At 42.9% G+C, this 21,845-nt stretch overlaps 1 protein-coding gene across 2 annotated transcripts in view; it reads left to right on the top strand.

Annotated features, from left to right (window-relative positions):
• Positions 1-16,600, top strand: part of TSEN15 (tRNA splicing endonuclease subunit 15) — a 63,540-nt gene extending 46,940 nt beyond the window's left edge. Inside the window, exons 4-5 of one of the 2 annotated variants that reach the window (XR_003318904.4) lie at positions 57-221; positions 16,002-16,600. Coding sequence is in view for 1 of the 2 variants with exons in the window: in XM_044387872.3 (XP_044243807.1) it covers positions 57-120 (64 nt within the window). In the remaining variant the exon portion in view is untranslated. Of the gene's footprint in view, positions 1-56; positions 7,497-16,001 lie in introns of those variants that run through there. The other variant, XM_044387872.3, reaches the window with a different exon arrangement.
• Positions 16,601-21,845: the final 5,245 nt, after the last annotated feature.

Raw genomic sequence — 21,845 nt, 5'->3', positions numbered from 1 at the left:
CTGCGGGAAAATTGATTTCTTCAAGAAATATGTATTAATTATCTACTCCTTGGCAGGTATTGTGTCAAGCACTGGAGAAATAAGAGTGAGCAAGAGCAGGAAAAAAAAAAGAAAGAGTGAGCAAGAGAGGCATGACCCTGTCTTCCTGGAGCTTGTGGCTCATGAAGAGAGGCAACAATGAAATCAGAAATTATAAGAAGTTATGGTAACATCGTAACGTGGTAAGTGGGGTGCTGTTGAGGTCAATACCGGGGGGGACCATGTCTTCTGAGGAGGGAGATCAAGGGCTGCTTCCTGGTATGAGTGACTCAGATGAAGTTAGTCAGAGTTCTCAGCTCTAATGGGATTTATAATCTATTTGGAGAAAGAACACTGTCACACACGCACCAGTGAGAAGCAGTATGATATAAGATGCTCCAGGTTGGGTGCTAGAACACGGATTATAGATGGCAGAAAGGGTGAAACCAGAGGGCAGAGTGGGTGTGCAGGTTTTCCAGGAGGGAGGGGCACAGGAGTGTCCTTGAGAGATGGGTAGAACAGTGGAATAGAAGAAGAGGAGAAAAGGCAGGGACGTCTGGGTGGCTCAGTCAGTTAAGCGTCTGCCTTTGGTTCAGGTCATGATCCCAGGGTCCTGGGATCCAGCCCCATACTGGGCTCCGTGCTCAGCGGGGAGTCTGCTTCTCCCTCTCTCTGCCCCTCCTCCTGCTTGTGCTCTCTCACTGTCTGTCAAATAAATAAATAAAATCTTAAAAAAAAAAAAAAAGAGGAGAAAAGGCAGAGATGAGAATTGTACCAGTTAGGGAAAGGAGGCCTAGATGAGTAGAGGCAGGAAATAGAGAGGCTGAATTATGCAAGTCCTGGAAAGTCAGGCAGAAATGGAAGGATAGGCATAGTCATGTTATAGTTATTATTTTATATAATGTGGTAAAAGCTACTACCTGTCACGTCCCTGTCTGGGCTAGGTACTGGGCAGGAAATGTTTAGCAATAAGCCTGCAATCAACCCATCCTCTCCCTTTACCGGGGGAAGCCTATGGGAAGGACAGAAGGAAGGAACAATCAAATCTTCATGCAAACACGCTAATGATATTTGCTGTGTAGGGTTCTTATCTGTGAAATGCTTGTGGAAGGAGGTACCCGGCCTGCCTGGCCTGCTCATCTGTAGCAAACTTGGAATCCATGGATGTATTGGGCATGGGTCCTGGGAAACGGTGAAATACATTACGTGACTACCTGAATAGAATGTGAAGAAACTTGATGTGTAGGTGACGTGGCCACATATGTGGCTCAAAGGTTTTCCATGAATCTGGGCAAGAGAGTATCTTGCTGTGGCATGAAAGGCCTGGGGGGCTGCACTAGTCCCGGACCACTGGCTGCTTAACCTGAACTTTGTGATTGCTTCCTTCCCTGAAGCTATTAGCAAAGCTTGGTACTGGGTAAGGTCTTTATTTTTATGAGTCTGCTTTAACACGATGATCCTTTGTGCTTTCTTAGGTACATTACATGTATTGTCTCACATCAATCCCCTACAGTAGGTACTCAGAGAAATTAGTTAACTGGTCTACTGTCATTCGATGAGGAAGCAGCAGGCTCCAAATTTCAAAATAGAACTGACTCCACAGCCCATAGTTTTCCCATTGTTCTGCATTGTTCCCCATTTTAAACTTGAACAGAACAGGTTATGGGGCCCCAGGAAGGCCCGAGGGGACCATCAGGAAGCCCACAGGCCCTTTGAAAACCACTTCCCCAAAGTACAGTTTTAACGGGAAAAGTCTTTCTGGTATAAAACCTGATTCATTTGAGATCTAAAAGGTAGTGTTTGTGTCATATTTTCCATGGAAATTCCCATTTTCACCAGAGGCGAACACTTACATCCCCACTGGGACTCTGCGACTTATGGAGGGTTTGTGTGCTATCGAGGGAATAATACGATAGTCTTTGAATGCTGACAGAATGGCTGAAAGACTCTGCCCTTGATCAGAATCAGATGATATGAATTAGAATTTCTAGTTCCATCTTTAACTCTAAAGCAAGCTGGGCCTTGTGGGAAGACTCACTATCCCCTGATGGGCTGAATCAGCTGTATTTCACATGGGCTTCAGTGTCTGAGGACATTCATACACATTCATTTATAGTTCTGAGAGTTGTTCTTTTGTTTGTTTTTTTCACATGATTTTTTATGAAGCATTAGGATCAGTTTCCTGTTAGGAACTCAAGGTTCCCTTTCTAAAGAAACTGGTATGTAAATGTGAGGAAGGGCATAGGCCATATCAAGGAATCCATTCTTTCTTTTCTGGAGAAATGGTTTAGTTCTAGTTGCCTCAGGTTGAGAAGTCCCATTCTTAGGAGTCAGCTGACTGGTGTAATACCTTGGTTCCTGTTAAAAGTGCCAGGGGACACCCATAGCTGGGATGTGACAGATTGCCCCATGCCTGGACCTCTCTCTCGGGGCTGCCAGTGTTGTCAGTGGACAGATGGGGCGCCATCTTCCTTTCCTTGGCTGTGCCTGTTTAATCATCTCTGGAGGTGGCTATCATACCACCAGCTAACACAAGTGCTTAATAAATATCTAAATTATAATACCACCAGAAAGACGTTCACCTTGATAGAAAAATCTGATAAAAGAGCACCAGAGTAGGGTGTTATACACAACTAATGAATCATCGAGCCTTACATCGGAAACCGGGGATGTACTGTATGGTGACTAACATAATATAATAAAAAATCATTAAAAAAAATAATAAAATAAAAAAAATAAAAATAAAAAAAAATAAAAAAAAAAAGAGCACCAGAGTATTTATTTCAAGAATCAAAGCAGACCCACATGTATCTGGTATCTATCTATAGCAGTATGTTGAGGGACACTTTACTTGGGTCTTTATAGGAAAAGCAGAAACTTAGTTGAAAATTACTGAAACACATAGAGCTTAGTCAAGAGAAGACAGTGGTCTGACATAGACTTAAAGTTTCTCTTTTTCTGGATTTCATTGATCCTCTTCTTAGTCTACACTAGTGTCCTACTCTGGTCTCCCCTGAGTTATTGCCTTCTTGCTTCTGGACCCTTCCATCTCCAGAGTCTTCAGTCTTTGTTTATGCTCTTATCCAATCTTCCCTTTATATACAACCTTTCTCGGTTGCAAAGGAGAATTTGATTCTTTCTAATGCATGGCAGAATACTGGCGATTTGTTGATTTGCCAGCTTATTTGCTGATGCTCCTATGTTTTTCCAAACCCAGCACTAAATGTTTTTTATGTCTTGGTGCCCTGTTCCTTATATTTTTTCTTTGGCCTTCTGTGTAATGAGGAAAAGAATAATAAACACCTTTTGCTGGTGAAGGGAAGAGTAAACTGCGGCTGAATATGGATTCCCTGCCACGTGCCATAGAACAGTCTTTGTAACACCGTAGTCCAGTGGAGTCATCAGATTATCTAACTAACTACTGGCTTAAACAAGGAGGTGTCTATTTTTTCAGCATGATGAATACAGTAACAAGTTATCAGGATTCCAGATCGACTTATCTGTTATTCTTTGTCTTCACACTACAACATCCAAAGAAAGACAAGGAGAAAGCTTGAGTTCCCTCCTTTTTTTTTAAATAGGGAGGAAAACTTTTCCAAAAATACGCCCCCTAACAAATTTCCCCTTAGTATCATGGGTCAGTATAGGGTCACAGGCCTGTGTGGTCAGTGATACAGCTGGAAGGGTTACTGGCTTCCATATTGGAAGTGGACTTTGTATGAAATGGCTATTGAGTAGCCAACTGTTGTTACAGACTGAATGTTCTCTCCTTCCCCCTACCAAAATTCCTATGTTGAAACCCTACCGTTCCATGTCATCATATTAGGAGATGAGGCCTTTGGGAGGTAATTGGAATGAGATGGGGTCACGAGGATGGAACCGTTGAGAGTCATGAGAGAGCTTGCTTCCTCTCTCTGCTTTTTCCACCACGTGAGGAGAAGTCTGCAACCCAGAAGAGGACCCGACCATGCTGGCACCCCAGTCTTGGGCTCCCAGCCTCCAAAACTATAAAAAATACATTTCTGTTGTTTATAAACCATCCAGTCTATGGTATGCTGTTATAGCAATTCCAACAGACTAAGACAGCCACAGCCATCAAATACTCATCTGAAGGGCAACAGCCCAGGGTTGTTTATGAAATCATTTCACGCTTGCTGTCATGTGAGCCACACATATAGTTAGTATGGAGTCATAAAAGAAGACACATCAAAAGTTGGGAAGTCCTGAGCTTTTGGCAAGCCTTTGTTTTTTAACAAAAACTCCCTCACCTGGTTGTGGTTTAGTATCTACTGGAACCCTGAGGATATCACACGCACATGCATGCACGCACACAGGCCTACCCGACACCTTTTATATGAACTTGATCACAGCTATGCACATTATTGAGTCATTTCTAAAATCAGAACAGGACTTACCAGAAAATAATCTAAAAAGTCTGGGGATTGTAACAAAATCTTGGATGTAGCAAAGGCTGGATGTGGCTCAGCGTCTGACTATTGCTGATTAAGTTACTAAAAAGATTTCAGCAACTAGGATTTTCTAGTGATGAAATACTGTTCTTGTGTGATTGACACTAGCAAATTTAACAGAAGTAATTCTAAGGAATGGTGATTATAGATGTATCCCAACCTAGTTTTCCTTCCCTAGCCTATACTAAAAGGCATGGAGCTCTAACCACTGGGGAAAGCTAGAAGCTGGGCCTGTATACTTTTGGTAAAGACAGCCAGGTTCCCTTCTCAGGGTGATGTGTCTGCAGAGTCATTTGGAGAAGCAGATGTGAGGGAGATTAATCTTCTAACTTAAAATATTCTGACATAGCAAGAAAATCAGATTTGAATCTCAGGAAGTTTATGAGGTAGTTGAGTGGGTTAATCAATATGTCATGTGTTGAACTGGCTTGTTGAGGGGCTTCTGGGGACACCTTTTCCTCTCCTCTGAAGAACCACAGAAATAACAGACTGGTTGGGTGACTCAAGGGTCACACCCAGGGGACCTGGAAGGGAACCTCTGTGGAAATATTTCATGAATTTTCTCTTTGGTTTGATTATGCTTTTAAAGGTTTGGGAAAAATCAAGAAATGTTAGGCCTGCTTCTGGTTAGCGTATGAAGCACTCACCTCATGGTGTAATCATGTTTATTGAAGAAGCTGTGTATTTTGCATACAGCAGTTTTGACAGCAAGTAAGAAGGAGCCTGTAAGTAACACAGTGTCATCTCCCATCAGAAGAAAGAGCGCGCTGGGACACATGGTATTTAGAAAGGAAGCATTTGATCCTTGAGCTTTGGTTAGCCACAAAGGGAAGCTTGTGGGGACAGAAAAGAAAAAAAAAATCTACCCTATGAGGGAAAAAAGGGTAAAGGGGACATTTAAAGTAGGTTCAAAATAAGAATGTTAAGGAAGATAACATTTTCTCTTTGATAAGAGTAAGTAGACAGTTTTGGTCTTTTTATTTAGACCATAGAAGTTCTAGAAGTCCTAGAATCAGTGCAGTCTCACTGGAGAACCGCAGACGGGCCAGGTACTTTCATAATATTCATACATTATTCACTCATTTATTCATTCATTAATCATCTGTCCCAAATCGTTTATTAGGGGCTTCTTATATTTCAGGCACTGGAGCTAGGATGATGAGTAAGAAGTCTTTCTTCTGGAGGAATTCTAGTCGGCTGGAGGGAAGCGTATATAAATAGCTGGTCCGGGTAAGCATAATAAGTGCTGTACGAGATTTAACAACAGGTAGCTGTGGGCACACAGGAAAAAGAACCCCTACTCTCCTGGGGTTGCTGGGAAGGAGTTCACAGAGAGGGACATTTGGAGTGGGCTTTGAAGGATGAATGAGAATTCATCAGGTGAAAAGAACGAGAAAGGAAACCCCACTGGGGGAAAGGCTGTGCAACAGCACTGAGGCATGACTGGGCATGGAGAGGGCAGGGAGCAGGGGTAAAACGATGGGACACAGCGCTGGCTACAGAACGTGCAGGAGAGGTGAGGAGGAAGAAACCACAGTGCACGAGGAGGCCCTCTACCCTCCCCCAGGAGACCCTCCACCCTCCAGGGTGCCTCTGAGACTCACCTCGGGGGCCAGAAGTTACAAGTGCACCTCACGGGGTCCAGGCCCTCCTGCCGCACACACACACACACACACACACAGGAACTGTTGCTTCGGGGAGCCCCCTCCTGCAAGCAGAGTGGACTTTCTCTGTTGTGTCCTCCAGAGCCCAGCACTCTGGCAACACTTGAAGGCGCTTTGGTAAAGAGGACCCAACAATGGTTTTTGAGCATAGGCTTGACACACACACGGTATCTAGGCTCGAAGTTCACTGAGTCAGGACTAGGTCTGACCTGTGCACTGCTCAGTCTTCTGGGAGGACTTGGCATGGAGAGGGTCCTCCCTAAATACCTGTTGCATGAAGCGATGAACTCAACGGATGAGGCAGAGTGGAGATGGACTGGCGAGGGAGACTGTTGTCAGCCCCATTAAGAGGCGGAGTAAGAATCCAGGTGAGGGACCACAGTGGGGTTAGAGAGGAAGGGCCGGTATTCAGACCAGCACCGTCCAATAGAACTTCTGCAGTGATGCAAGTCTTCAGTTCGCCACTAGTCCACACTAGCCACTACCCACGTGTGGCTCTTGAGCACTTGAAATGTGGCTAGTGAGACTAAGGAACTGAACCTTTAATTTTAATTAATTTAAATTTAAATCGCCACATGTGAACAGCCATATGGCACAGCACAGAACTAGAGTTTTCTGTGGCAGAATCAGAAGAACTTGTAACACACTGGATATATTCATCAAGCCAATCAACAAAGATTTATTGGTCATTTTCTGGGTTCTGGAGGAGAAAATGGGGGCCAAGTTATGGTGACTGTGTCTGCCATGCTAAGGTGTTTAGAATTTGTAATAGAGCGTGGAGGAGGCTGGACAGGCTATTTCGGCAGGATCGGTCAGGGAAACTCCCTGAGTGACAGGCTGAGAGTTAGATGATGAGAAAGTTATGTGGATTAAGAAAAACAAGAACAAACAAAACCCCCAAACAAGAACTAGAACCATCACTGATGAAGGAAAGCAATACAATTCAGCACGAAACAGCACTCAGAGCAAGAAGGGACCTGTACCATCTCTAAGTCTAACTCATTCATCCTTTCTCTAGGAAGGCAACAGAAGCCCAGAGAGGTAAAGTGACTTACTTAAGGCCACACAGCTACTTAATAACATAGTTGAGAACAGACTGAATCCTGACTTTCAACCCCACTCCCTATCAGGTTGAATCTATTTTAGCATCTCGAATCTCATTTTCCTTACTAGTAAGAAGGGTTATTGTGAGAAATGAAAAATGTAACAGAGACAAGGTATTTAAAATGGTAGCTATTTTCATTACTGGATTTGTTTTAATTTTACAGGGTCCCCTCAAGTACTTATGTTACTGATCACAACCATGTCATTCTTTTAGTAATAAAATAGCATAATGCAAAAAAAATAGTAATTTGATAATTCAAAAGGCATTAAGAGAGGCGATGAGAATTCAACTCCTGATTTGCTTTGGTTGTTCTTTGGGGTGACTCGCAGCCTTGATCCTGTGCAGTCAGCATCAGTTACCACCTGCCGTTGGCCTAGAGGTGGCTGCAGGAATTATAAGATTCTGGAATTACGGCATTCTCTGTAGGAGAAGAAATCACCAGCCTCACCACGGCTGGCCTTACAATCCCGCTTGTTAAGTGGTGGCAAGTAGCACCGTCCTCAGATACTTCTGAAGAGAGAAAAATGAGGCTTTGGTTTTCCCAACAGCCACAGCTGTCATCAAGCTCTTTGTGGAAAGCTGCTGCAGACAGGGGCTGAAGAAGTGAGGGCTCGAACAGGGTGCGCGAGTGGAAATGATGACAAGAGTGCACTGAAAGCATATGGCAGGAGGAAGGACTTTCCACCTTAGCATTAGGCCTTCGTTTGCGTACTCGTCTTTTATACCTTCCTCCCTCTCCCACCACGTCTCTGCCCTTTGAGCTTATATTTTTGTAAATATTCAGACAAGACAAACAATATGATAAATAGGGTCATGTCTTTGCCAGAGTGACAGTCGGTGTTGACATATACATGTTGGCTCTCTCTGACTTCTCCGGGTGATTCGACTTTTCTCTAAATACTACTCAAATGAGAGCAAAGTATTATTCAGTAGTCTACACCACATGGTTACTTTTGTGGAAAAAATAAAACCTAAAGATTATTACATTGCATTCACATCATTTCATTCATTCACCCGTTCATCCAACCTTCTCATTCATTCAGCCGAGTTTTATGAGACAAGCCATCTGGGCCAGGCGCTGTGTCGTGCTGGATAGATACACAATCGTGAACAGCTCAGATATTATTCTTCATGGAGCTGACAGTCTATTTAGGGAGAGGGGACACTGTAACCAATAATCATGCAAATGCATTTGTAATTACAAAGCATGCTAGGTGCTGGGAAGACATATATACAGCCACAAGTGAGGAGAATAGCGGAGGTACGTAAATACGAGCCTTGGTTGAGTTGACCGCCTTGGGACAAGGGCCCTCAAGGCAGCAGGAAGACCACGGGGAAACCCTTGAGAAAGGAGAACACTTAGCAAATTCAAAGACCAAGAGGCCAGTGTGGATGGAACACAGGAAAGAAGGAGCATGTTGCCAAATTCGGGCAGGCAGATCAAGAGTCACAGATGTCTCCCAGGATTCTCTTATTGGAGAGCTGGGAAGTTCGAGCCACTGGAGGAAGTACAGAGCAGTTAACAAGACTGGGAAAATGAACTTACTAGAGAAATGCAGTCATAGGGTTGTATGATCCGTTTAAGTTGAGATAGGATAAACTCATAAAGATTCTAATCTCTGGGGTTGTGAGTTTTTTTATAGCCATGGTCAGCACTTAAATGCAGTCCTATAAATTAATTTTGACATTGTTAGTTGTGACTTTCCACTTTGTACCATTCTATATAAACATTTCTACGTGTTTGCAGTCCATAAACTTGTTCTGTTTAATAGCTGTATGCTCTTCCATCATGGTTTCCATCAGGATGTTTCTGGCCCTTCCATACACTGGTGTAGTGTGTAGTTCTTTATATATATATTTTTTTCCTTAAAAATAGTGCTGCTGGGAATCATTTTGTTTTCTTATGAGTTATTTTCTTGGGTTCCATTCCCCTCATGGGTCACTTCTCTGCATGTCAGATGGCCACTCTGATGCTCCCAGTCTTCTGTTGTCTCATGCTTTTGTTTGTCTGGATATGAGCAAATTCCCCTGGTTCCAGCCACTTTGGGGAGTTGCAGGGGAGGGGCAGGGGCAGGCGGGAAGAGGGCCATCCTCATTAGAAGTACAGAGAATACAGGCTGTTGCCTTAATATGCTTTATCCTCTCGGGTGGGGCCTGTGTCGGGGGCTTGTTCTGTGCTCAGAACCTCCAGGGCCCATAGCCTGACAGGTAGCTCATTCACCTCTCTCGCTTTGCAGTGTCCCTGCAGGGCCAATGACGTTCTTGGGGTGCTGCATGTGGAACAGAAAAGTGTAAGGTGTGGCAATGAACAGAATTGTTAGCGGGAAGTGCTTGTGAGAAAAGGCATAAAACCTCTCTGACTGTAATTAACTCACAGTGATAATTCTATCATCCAAGGCAGATGGTTCGCTGAGTGTCGACCTTTTAATTTATTTCTTTTTTTTTTTTAAAGATTTTATTTATTTATTTGACAGAGATAGAGACAGCCAGCGAGAGAGGGAACACAAGCAGGGGGAGTGGGAGAGGAAGAAGCAGGCTCCCAGCAGAGCAGGGAGCCTGATGTGGGGCTCGATCCCATAACTCCAGGATCACGCCCTGAGCTGAAGGCAGACGCTTAACCGCTGTGCCACCCAGGCGCCCCTAATTTATTTCTTTACTTAATATTTCATTCTGAGTTTCGAGATATTGTTTAGAAATTGGTCAGGGACCAACTCACCAAATCAAGAGATACCAGGGACAGTCATCCAACAACCGTCTTTTTCTTGCCTGATCATAGCCCCCCCGCTGATTTGACCCAGTGTGTCTCTTAAGCATTTACTTTTAACGTTGGTCAAAAAGTTAACGGAACAAAACAGAGTAGCTGGACTCATTGGATTTGGGATAAAAGTTTAAGTTCAGTTCTCTGGGGGAAAAAAATCCAATTCCCTGAGTCAAACATAGTATCACATAATAACAAGTTAGTCTAAAGTTTTTGAAAACTGAAGAATAAGTCCCAAAAGGTTTCTCTATTTTATCAGAGAAAAAAAAAGAAGAACGAAAGAAAAATGGAATATAATAACCATTTTGTCCTATTACTCAAAAAAGGTATGTAGTAGACAAGACAAAATCATTGCCATTTTGATCAGAACCACCATGGCTGACTGTCAGGGATATCTACAGTTTTAATAAAACATAAAACATATGGCATAAAACAACTATAGAGTGTTCACTGTGTGCCAAGCACAGCGTTTTACATTTCAGCCTTATCTCACCCCCATGAAGCAGATTTTCTCAAGGTCACACAGCTAGTGAGTGATGGACTCAGGATTCCGAGTGTGATCCCAGGACTAGTGCTCTTTACCTCCTCTCTACCTTGAGGCTACGACGGTGGGAGGCGGTGTGGGTTAGCAGGACAAGCCCATGCCGGGGCCGGAACATGGAGATCACCAGTCCTGTTAGCTTCCAATCTGTTAGGTGAGTTTAGGCAAATCACACAAACTCCTTGAGATTCCACTTGCTATGAAGTGGGAAGGACTCCTGTTTTTTTCTAACTCCCACTGTAAGGGCATGCTAGGTAACGGCTGTGAAAGTTCTTTGATAACCAATCACAAAATCCTATAGAAACAGGACTTACTATTTTGTATGGTGATTGCGATGATGATGTGGCAAGATTCTCATCTTTAAAATATGAGGCACGCAATAGCTGCTGTGGGTTAGGTTGCCCAGTGGGGTCAAATTTGAATGTCACATCCAGTGAGCTTGTGGTTCAAAATTAATCATCTCATATACTGACATGCCAGGGAATCAGAGGATATACACCCAGGCGGCAGCCGGAGTCATGTATGTTGTGTATATGACCTGACTGATGTGGTGACAGATGTATTCAAAGCATCACCAGGCTCCCTAAACAGACCTCCTTCTAGGAAACTTGATGGTCGTGAGAGGCTCCCTCCAGCGGCTGCAGGCTGGGAATTGATCATAACAGGTCATGAGGTAGATTTCTAGAACAAGACTGAGGGGTGGAGCAGGAATCAGATATTCTTTAGAGTGATTTTGTTGACCTTATCCTGACCCAGGCTCCACCATGCTTCGAGAAATCAGCACACCTCAGGTCTTGGGTTTTCTAGATGATGAAAAATACATTCCATAGCTGACCCAGGCAGCAGGACATCGAGGCCAAGGCAGACATGTCATCTGTATTTCATGTAAACCCAGCAGACTAGTGGATCTCAAACTCCAGGGAGACTAAAATCTCTTAGGGAATTTGTTCAAAGGCAGATTTCTAGGCTCCATTCCTAGAGACCACTATTTCATCTGTGTTGGGTGGTGCCCAGGACTCTGCATTCAAACAAACACTTAAGTGACTTTGATGCAGATATGTACAATTTCTATTTTTAGGAGGAAAATGCAGTAGAAGAGAAGAGAGCTACTGTGATCAAAATTTAAAAGCTAACATGTATGGAGTGCCTGGGTGGCTCGGTTGAGCAGCCAACTCTTGATTTCAGCTCAGGTCATGATCTCAGGGTCATGGGATCGAGCCCCGAGTCAGGCTCCACTCTGAGCATGGAGCCTGATTAAGATTCTCTCTATCTCCCCCTCCCTCCGCCCTTCCCCCCGCTTAAGTGCAGGCGTGCTCTCTCTCTCTCTCTCTCTCTCTGAAATAAATAAATAAGGTCTTTTTAAAAAGCTAATATTTATTGACCATTTACTATGAACCAGGCAGTCTCCTATACATAAATTACCATAAGACATAAAGTGTTGTGTATAAAGTAACTCACTGAACACTTACCACGATCCCATGAGCTGTACAATATTTCCTCTACTTTACAAATAGGGTAACAGAGGCACAGATTGCTTAAGAAGACCTGTGATATCACATCCTGGTTTCATGGTAAAATCTAAAAATGTTAAGGTCTCAGAAGAACTTTGCAGGAAAGGGACAGATTGCTCAAATCCCACCCAGAGGGAGAGCCATTACTCTACTGCTTGATTCTAACATTAAAAATTCATGCCAGCCTGATAACTTAGGCTAGGGATCTTGGGTGAAATTGCTTGCCATAGAATCTGTTTCACAGGATGCAAACATTGAGACCGGGGACCATGAAGCCCCATTAGTCCAGCTTTGTTCATAGGGCCCAGCCTCCAGTGAAGAAGTTGCCCTTCTCCCAACCAACTTTTTCTTTGGCAGGGTCCTATTGAAATGCTGCAGGCCTCATACTTGCCTAACAGGTTTATAGAAATAGGAGTTTTTAAGCCTCTACTAATTAAAAGTGTAATGGTAACGATCTATGGTCAGTTAGCTCATTTAATTAGCGTCGACTTAGAATAAGGGTGAACTCACTGAATTTACTCTATTATAATAGAATTCATTAGAATTTCTTTTATTTCCTTGGCTAAGACGAACAAAGAAGAGGGAGACTTGGGGGACCCCTTTAACTGGGCCTAGTGACTAGGACAAATCAGCCAGTCCAAAGAGGAGTTTGTATTTGAATGGTTGGTTAGAAATGCTCTTTTCTGATTTCATTATTCTTATACTATGATTTTAATAACATTGAAGTTGGCTGGAGATTGTTTAAAAATGTAAAGCTTCAGAGTTCCAGACCTACATTTCTGTCTGACTGCTAAGTTCCATTTGACTGTTCTGCCATCATCCCATCCCCAAAATATGTCCCAAAGCAAATCCATCATGTTCCCCACCAAGTCTGTCTTCTCTGGATGACACTGTTTCTGTTCACGATCACATCATTCTCCCAGGCTAGGCTCAGAACCACAGCCATCTTTGAATGTACCCTCCCTCGTTGGCTGTGAGAGAAGTTCACAAGTTCTCCCAGCTCTGCTTTTATTTTCCCAATACTACCACCATTATCAGTACCAGAGTTCAGATCCCATTCTGGAACCTTCCTGATTAATGTCTTCTTCCTTTGTTCATCCGTGGCTTTTTCTTACAGTGGCTCTGGGAGGTTGAAACCATATTATTCTTTAGCTCAGAATCTTTCATGATTTTTATTGCCTGCTGAAAGATTCTGCACTCAATTCCAATGTGTGTGTGTGTGTGTGTGTGTGTGTGTGTGTGTGTGTGTAGGGGGCGGGGAAGTTCTTACCCACACCACCAAGGATTCCCTAAAACCAACTGGGTGTCCTACAATTCAACTCATTTCTAACACTGTCTACTCAGAGACAGCATTAGACTCCACAGGTTGAGGACTCAGTCCCTCAAGACGGCTCTCCACGTCACACGCCAATTGCAAGTCTAAATTGTCACCTGTACTCTGACAGACTGGCTACAAATATGAGGTTCTCGTGACTTCCAACTTGCATTTGACTAATTTGCTAGAGCAGCTTACAGAACTCAGAAGACCAGTTTACTCACTAGATTACCAGTTTATTACAAAGGATATTAAAGGATACCAGTCAACAGCCAGATGAAGAGATATAAAGTACAAGGTCCTGAACAAAGGAATCTCAGTCCTTGTGGAGTTTGGGGCCAGACGTTGGCACCTGGAAGTGTTCTGATTCATCAACCCATAGGTTCTCTGAACCCCATCCTTTCAATTTTTTATGGGGACTTCATTACATAGTCATGACTGATTAAATCATTGGCAATCGGCAATGAGCTCAATCTCTGGTCCTCTCCCCTCCCTGGGGGAGGTAGGGATGGGACTGAAAGTTCCAACCTTCTAATCTTGTGGTTGGCTCCTCTGGCTACCCAACCCTATCCTTTGGATATGTAGGACTTTCTAAAAGTTACCTCATTAACGTAATAAAAATACCTTTATCGTGTTCATCACTGAGGAAACGTCAAGGGTTTTAGGAGCCTTGCGTCAGAAACATGGAGGAAGACCAAATATGTATTCCCTATTATAAAGTACAATATCACACCTATTAAATAAAGTTCAAATGTATAAAATTCAAAGTCAGATGTACGAGACCTTCCATAACCGTATTCCATATTATTTGTCTAGCCTTGCTACCTAATAATCCTTTGAAAAGGCTCTGCTATTCACAGGGCTGACTCATCTATTGGGCACAGGAGGCACAATGCCTAGGGCCCACAAAGCTTTTTGGGGTCCATAAAATGTTTTCATTTCTTTCGAATCAGAACAACAAAAAGTATTTTCCAGCTTGGATTATATTCATAGTTATATCGACACTGTTATAAAACATAATTTGACATATATTCTGTGGAGGGAGGAGCCAATGAAAGCTAAAGTGCCTAGGGGTCATGAAAGCCATAAAGCTGCCCTGGCTCTTTCATTCAACCAATGAATATTAATTAAGCTCCTACTGTTTTCCAGGCACCAAGCAATGGTCTCTGTCATCAGAAACTTTAGATGCAACTGCTAGAGACAGACAAGTAAACATATCAACATAATGACTCTAAACTATGATACGTGCTATAATTTAAAAGAAGGGACACTGAGAGAGAGAGAGAACAGTGGCAGGAAGGAGTCCACTTGCAGATGTGGTGGTCAGAGAGGGTCTCTTCTGAGGAAGTGATGTAGAACTTGGGAGTTGAAGGGTGAGAAGGAGCCAGTCCTCCAGATAGAAGTGGGAAGAGCATTCCTGCAGAATCTCTGGGTGAGACGTGGAAATCCGCGTTCTTGCTGTTTTCTGAGTGCTTCAAATGAAGGAGCCTCTGGTCTTGACGATGTCCTGTCCTTGTCAAATGACAAGACAAAAACAATTTAGGAACGAGTTTGATGTCCTTTATTCATGGGGAAACAGTCCGTGGACTGGGTCAGTGCAGTGCCTCACAAGCAGTGGAATACGCTTCCCAAGAGATGTTGGGCGAGAGCGGGTGTTAGAGAGCTTCGGAAGAGGCAACTCAGAAACAGGCCATGATTGACTAGGAGTTTGGGGATTCCCTGATAAGGGTACCAGGTCTTCTTTTCTAGGGGAAGGTAAGCTAGCTAACGCTGAGTCAGAGGATGGGGCTTGGTGTATGTTAGGTTTCCTTGACAGGTGTTTCCCGTAAGTGCGGGCTGACTTAGGTTTAGCCTGGTGATGTGGGCAGGGCTGCTCGCGTGGCCTCCGTTCCGTGGGTCCCCATATACAGATCAACTTTATCATCCTCAAGCACAATTTAGGCCCTTCTGCTTCCAGGGTTTGTTCGTACTCCTCCCCCTCCTCTTAAAATTCCTTCTCCTCTGCCTTCCTTTCTCTGTTTTTCTTTTATTCTTTTTTTTTAAGATTATATTTCTTTATTTGACAGAGAGAGAGTGTGTGTGCACACACAAACAGGGGGAGCAGCAGGCAGAGGCAGAGGGAGAAGCAGGGTCCCCGCTGAGCAGGGAGCCTGATGTGGGGCTCCATCCCAGGACCCTGGAATCATGACCTGAGCTGAAGGCAAACACTTAACCGACTGAGCCACCCAGGCGCACCCCCCCCTTCTCTATTTTTCAAAGCTTTATTCATCCTGCAAGTCCCAGTTCAAATGCCACCACCAAGCCACTGTCTCCATGAGACGTCCTCTCACTAGACCAGTGGAAGAGATCTTGCACTCTCTGGAAGCCCCAACTCACTCGGGTGTATATGGTCAGCCGCCTGTCCCTTTCATCTCCCTCTCATGTCCGCTACCTGCCAGGAAATTCCTTGAAGGTAAAGAGTTTTGTATCTTAGCATTTTTGAAGTACCTCCATGGGGACCTTCACAAATTAGTTAGTAACTTACTACCATTTTCGGGCTACATGGAAAATGAATGCTGAGTCCAAGGCAGACTGTCTTAACATTGTATTCCTGCCGTCTTTCCTCTATATCCTTTTGCAGACTGGGACAGCTACGACTGTAATGAGACCTTGCATATTTAACGCAAGGCAGAGAGAGGAGGAGGAATGATGAATGGGCTCAGGAAGACGTGTGGCTTCTGCAGTGACACTAATAAATGGAATGTGGACTCCACCTCCAACATTTGGGACTGGAAACTAGCTACAAACAAGCAAGCAGAAAAATGAACATGGGGGGGGGGCAGCGTATGCAATAAATGTAAAGATGAAAGCTACATGCTGCTGCCGGGACAGAAACAGGGTTTGTAGGGTTTTCCAGTAGGTTTGTTCTGTTTTTCTTTTTCTTGCCTTAAAAAAAAATTAATGGGAAACCAGTCTCCGAAGATTTTTACACAGTCTGGGAGTGTGTGGGTGAGACAAAGACCTTGACCTTGTAGGTGGTCCCCCAGCAGGCCTCGGATCCGAATCAGGGCTGTTCCGCGGTGAGGGTCAGGCTGGGGGCCGCTGTCAACAGCGTCTGCGGGAGCGCGGTGGGGACGAGAAAGCCATCCTCCCGCTGAAACATGCGTTTAAAACATATCGTTGTCACGCTTTTGGTTGCTGGATTCTTAAAAGATGGCAAGTGAGAGACACTTCATTCTTCAGTCAGAAATGCAAAGGAACAGAGCCCAATTCTAAAGACAAAGTAAAAAAAAAAAAAAAAAAAAGCCGTCAGCACAGCAGGAGCCGAGCGAGTGCGGTGACTCCCAGGAGGCGTTCTTGACCAACCTGTTTCAAGGTTGAGCTCTCACAAGCTGTTGGGATAGGCTGCAAATATTGCCTGGTCTCCAAAGGGTGGGAGATGGGCGTCACTTACTGAAACACGCAGCCCGAGGTGCGGTGAGCGGTTGCCGGTGGGGCGGGCCTGGGGTGGGGGCGAGCGGGGCTCCCTGGGTGTAGAAAGTGACTCAGGTCAGAGGGCTCGAGGGCAACACTGTGAGCGTCCTGGCTTGAGCGCCGCTGCTTTCGGTCCCCTGCTGTCAGCTGCTCGTTCCTGCACCGGTATCGCTGATGGCCCCGCGGAAGGACAGATACTGTCACTGACTCTGGGTGAACGGCTGTGAATAAACAGGGCAACAGGGTCTGCCCTCATGGAACCTGCATTCTGAAGGGTTAAGAATATATTCATATATTCTGGGGCGCCTGGGTGGCACAGCGGTTAAGCATCTGCCTTCGGCTCAGGGCGTGATCCCGGCGATCTGGGATCGAGCCCCACATCAGGCTCTTCTGCTATGAGCCTGCTTCTTCCTCTCCCACTCCCCCTGCTTGTGTTCCCTCTCTCGATGCCTGTCTCTATCTCTGTCAAATAAATAAATAAAATCTTTAAAAAAAAAAAAAAAGAATATATTCGTATATTCTAAAGATTCTAAAGACAGTCTCTAGATTATCAACTAAAGATAGAAAGATAGCAGAGAAGAATGCCTCCTCCTATGTCAGACGGTGGTGAACAGTATGGAGGAAAGCAAGCAAGCAAGGGAAACTGGAGGAGTTATAGGGATACAATTCTATTTTATTTTTTTTAATGTTTTTTATTATATTATGTTAGTCACCATACTAGGGATATAATTTTAAATGGAGTCAGCAGAGAAGGTCTCACTGAAATGGCGGTTTTTGAGTCAAATCCTGAAGAAAGTGAGAGAGTTTAACATAATGGATACTTGGGGGCAGAACGTTCCAAGGAGGGGAAACAGCCAGTGCAGCTGCCCTGAGGCAGGGCATGGCTGGTGGGTTATGGGAATGCCAAGCAGAAGGATGTGGCTGGAGCAAGAGAGGGAGGAGTGTTAGGGGATGAGGTTGGAGAGATCATGGCGGACAAGTCATGTAAGGCCCCAAGGACTTGGGGGCCTACATGAGGACTTTGGCTGTGCGGGAGATGCCCTTGGACCCACTGAGTTACCTTGTAATGATTTATAAAAAGTAATATATCTTTCCTCACTCCCTCTTTCAGAGGACTCGAGTCCTCCTCCTGCAAACACTGTTTCAATATCCTCCAATTAGAGCCATCTTCTGACTTTAGTCAAGAGACTAATATTAGAATCCAAGGAGAACTTACTGCATTCAAGTGCCAGCTTACTCAGTTTCACGCCTGAGGACCCCCGTCGTGCCAAGGGTCTTCGTCGTGTATGAATGCAAATATTCTCCTTATATTTTCCCAGAATTTCCTAAGAAACAGAGATCTGCAGTAACGTCCATGGTGGGGAAAGAAAAAGCACAGTTATTGTTTTTTAGCAGTATGTTGATCTGTTGCTTTTTCTACACCTACAGAGCTGACCGTGTGGGTTTTGTCTCTCATTCTATTAATGTGGCTATTACGTGAACTGATTTTTGAGCGTTAAGCCAACCTTACATAAATTCCACTTGGTGATGGCTTATCATTCTTTTTATATGTTCCCAAACTCACTTTTTTTAAATTCTAAGGATTTTTTAGCCTATTTTCATGAGAGATACTGGTCTGTGGGTTTCTTTGCTTGAAATATCTTTGCCTGACTTTTAAATCAGGGTAAACTGGGCTCATAGTATGTGTTTGGAAGCGTTTCCTTATCCTCTGTTTTCTGTGTTTGTGAGTCATTAGAATTATTTCTTTTTAAAAACATTTGGTAGAATTTACCAACAAATCCACTTGGGCCCAACTTTGTCCTTAAATTAAATTTTTAAATTTAAATTCAGTTTAGTTAACATATACTGTATTATTAGCTTCAGGGGTAGAATTTAGTGATTTATCAGTTTCATACAACACCCAGTGCTCATTACATCAAGTGCCCTCCTTAATGCCCATCACCCAGTTACACCATCCCCCACCCACCTTCCCTCCAACAACCCTCAGTTTGTTTCCTGTAGTTAAGAGTCTCTTATGGTTTGTCTCCCTCTCTGTTTTCCTCTTATTTTTCCTTCCCTTCCCCTATGTTCATCTGTTTTGTTTCTTAAATTCCACATATGAGTGAAATCATACGGTATTTGTCTTTCTCTGACTGACTTATTTCACTTAGCATAACACCCTCTGATTCCATCCACGTCATTGCAAATGGCAAGATTTCATTCTCTTTGATGGCTGAGTAATATTCCATTATATATCTATATCTATACGTATAGATACGTATCTATCTGTATATCTATATGTATGTATATGTATAGATATAGATATATATGTGGGAATATATTAAATTACTAATTCAATTTTTTACTTAATATTCTATTCAGATTTTCTATTCCTTCTTGAGTTAGTTTAGGTAATTTGTCTCTTTCTAGAAATTTGTCCATTTCACATAAGTTGTCTGATTTGATACAAAGTAGTTCATAATAGTCTCTTAAAATCCTTTAATTTATTTGTAGGTTTGGCAATAAAAATTTTTCCTCTGTTTTTCTGATTTTGATAATTCCTGTCTTCTCATCCTATATCTTGGTCAGTCTAGCTAAAGATTTATCAATTTTGTTGATCTTCATTGATCACTCTTCATTGATTTTTCTCTATTATTTTTCTGTTTTCTACTTCATTGTTTTCTAAATATTTGGATTTAGTTAATTCCTCTATTTCTTATGGTGGATGTTTAAGTAATTAATTGAAGATCTTTATTCTGTTATAATGGAGGCATTTATAGCTATATATTTCCCTCCAATCACAGCATTAGCTACAACCCAAAAATTTTTATATGTTGACTTTTCATTTTCATTCAGCTCAAAATATTTTTAAAATGTCCTTCTGGTGTTTTTGTTTGGCAAATGAGTTTTATTAAAAAGGGTTTTCTTTAATTTCCGAGTATTTGCTAACTCCCCTCCCAATTTCCTTCTGTTGTTGATTTCTAATTTAATTGCATTGTAGCTAGAGAACACATTGTATGATTTCAAACCTTTTAAATTTATTGAAACTTGTTTTATGGACTAACATACAGTCTAACATAGGTCCATTCTGGAGAATGTTCCGTGTGTGTTTGAAAAGAATGTCTGTTCTGCTGTCATTGGGTGGAATGTTTTATAAATACCAGCGAGGTCAAGTGTTATTTACATTTTCTATATGCTTGCTGATTTTCTGTCTAATCATTCTATCAGTTATTGAGAGTGGAGTATTAAAGTGTCCAACTGTCATTTTTGAACACCGTCATCTCTTGCTTAGGTTCTTGTAATAGCTTAGCACTCCCTGTCCACCCTCCCTGTCTTATTTTTCTCCATAGCACTTACCATCATCTAACCTAGTATGTATTTTATTTACATGCTAGAATATATAGGTCCCATGATAGCAGGGATTTTTGTCATTTCTCATCACTGCTGTGTTTCTGGCACCTTTAACAGTGCCTCTAACACATATTAGTCACACACAAATATTGGTTGGATGAATAAAGACATTACAAAATAAATGGCACCCCCTATTCGCTTGGACAAGTGCAGAACTCATCCCCACCATCTGGAGATCTGAAATGGGTCAGTACCGGTGGGAATACTGAGATAGATTCAAGGCAAAGGGTGGGAGATATAACGGGTACCTACGCTTTTGGCCACAAGTGGAGACTCTCCCTCTCCCCATATGCTTGTCCTTTGGATTTATCCCTCCTTGCATTTCCTAGTCATAAAATTGGTAGGCACTCAAGAATCAGGACTACGTGTAGGTTTTGAGGAACTAGGCCACCGTGCTTGATTTCGATCCTGGCTATTTGGCTTCCTTCTCCAGGCAAGTGAATCCCACTGACATCAGGTGGCCCTATGTAGCTCATTGCGGGTTAATTCCCAAGTGGAGAGGGCAAGGTGGGGCTAAAACTTCAGAGTAATAAACAGAATGGTTTTCTCCTCATATAGGTTTCCGTCCTGAAGCTGGGAGAGGTAGGTGGCTGGTCCAAGGTGGGGTATTCAGGATCCCAGCCAAGTACCATTCCATCCTGGCATGATTGAAACTATCTCCTCGGGTGTACACCTGAGACAGCTTTGAACTTTCATGTTTCTCCGACTTTGGAGGGCCATATTATACAACATAAAAAAAAAGACACCCAATATTTATTGAGTGCTCGGCATATGATATAAGATGTTTTATATGTATCTGGCATATTAGATACTTTACATGTCTATATGCTTAATCAGTGCAAAATAAAAGATTGACTAATATTTTTTTTCTTTTACTCATTAAAGTTAGGCCTAAGTTTTGTGGACTGTTCTTATAGCCAACAGGAGCTCAGAGGAGAGGTCTGGGCTGGAAAAACCAATTTGGGCACCATGTATAAATACATGATAATTAAAGCTGTAAGAATAGGTAATATGCCTGAGAGAATGGGAGGAGGAGAACACCTAGGTCAAAACTTTGAGGAATTTAACTCTTAATGGCTGAGTAGAAGATAATGAGCCTGAAAAGAAAGAGGGGCATCCAGAAAGGTAGGAGGGCAGGTGGGAGGATATTATATACAGGAAAATATTTGTCAGCTTTCTGAAAACTTACCGTTCTCATGACACACCTCGCTTTGGGGGAGTCTAACTCTTAGGAAAGTATCTGTCATTTCGTTGTGCGTTCTCATTAAGTGGATGATCTTGAAATTGTTCTAGATAAATAGTTCAGCCAGAGGTATCTAGAACACTGGAAGGATGAAGCGTTTTGTGTTATTAAGATGCTGTGTATTCATCAAAATTACTTTACTCCAATTCTTGTGTCCCCCTGTAAGTGGGACATACCCTTTCCATGGCCCTATTATCCATCTATGACTTTGGCATTCTAGTACTAATCTGAATGCTTGATATCAGTGAAACATGACAAACAAGGATTGAACAAATAAGGTTGATTTATTAGTGCAGCATTCCCAGTAGTCAAATTATTTCTTACTTTTGTTTTTAATGTTTGTAGCAGTAAATTCTCAATGAATTTTTATTTTATTGT

The sequence above is a fragment of the Ursus arctos genome, unplaced genomic scaffold, assembly GCF_023065955.2.
Source record: "Ursus arctos isolate Adak ecotype North America unplaced genomic scaffold, UrsArc2.0 scaffold_2, whole genome shotgun sequence".
Lineage (NCBI taxonomy): Eukaryota > Metazoa > Chordata > Mammalia > Carnivora > Ursidae > Ursus > Ursus arctos.
This window is presented reverse-complemented; position numbering and strand designations above follow the sequence as displayed.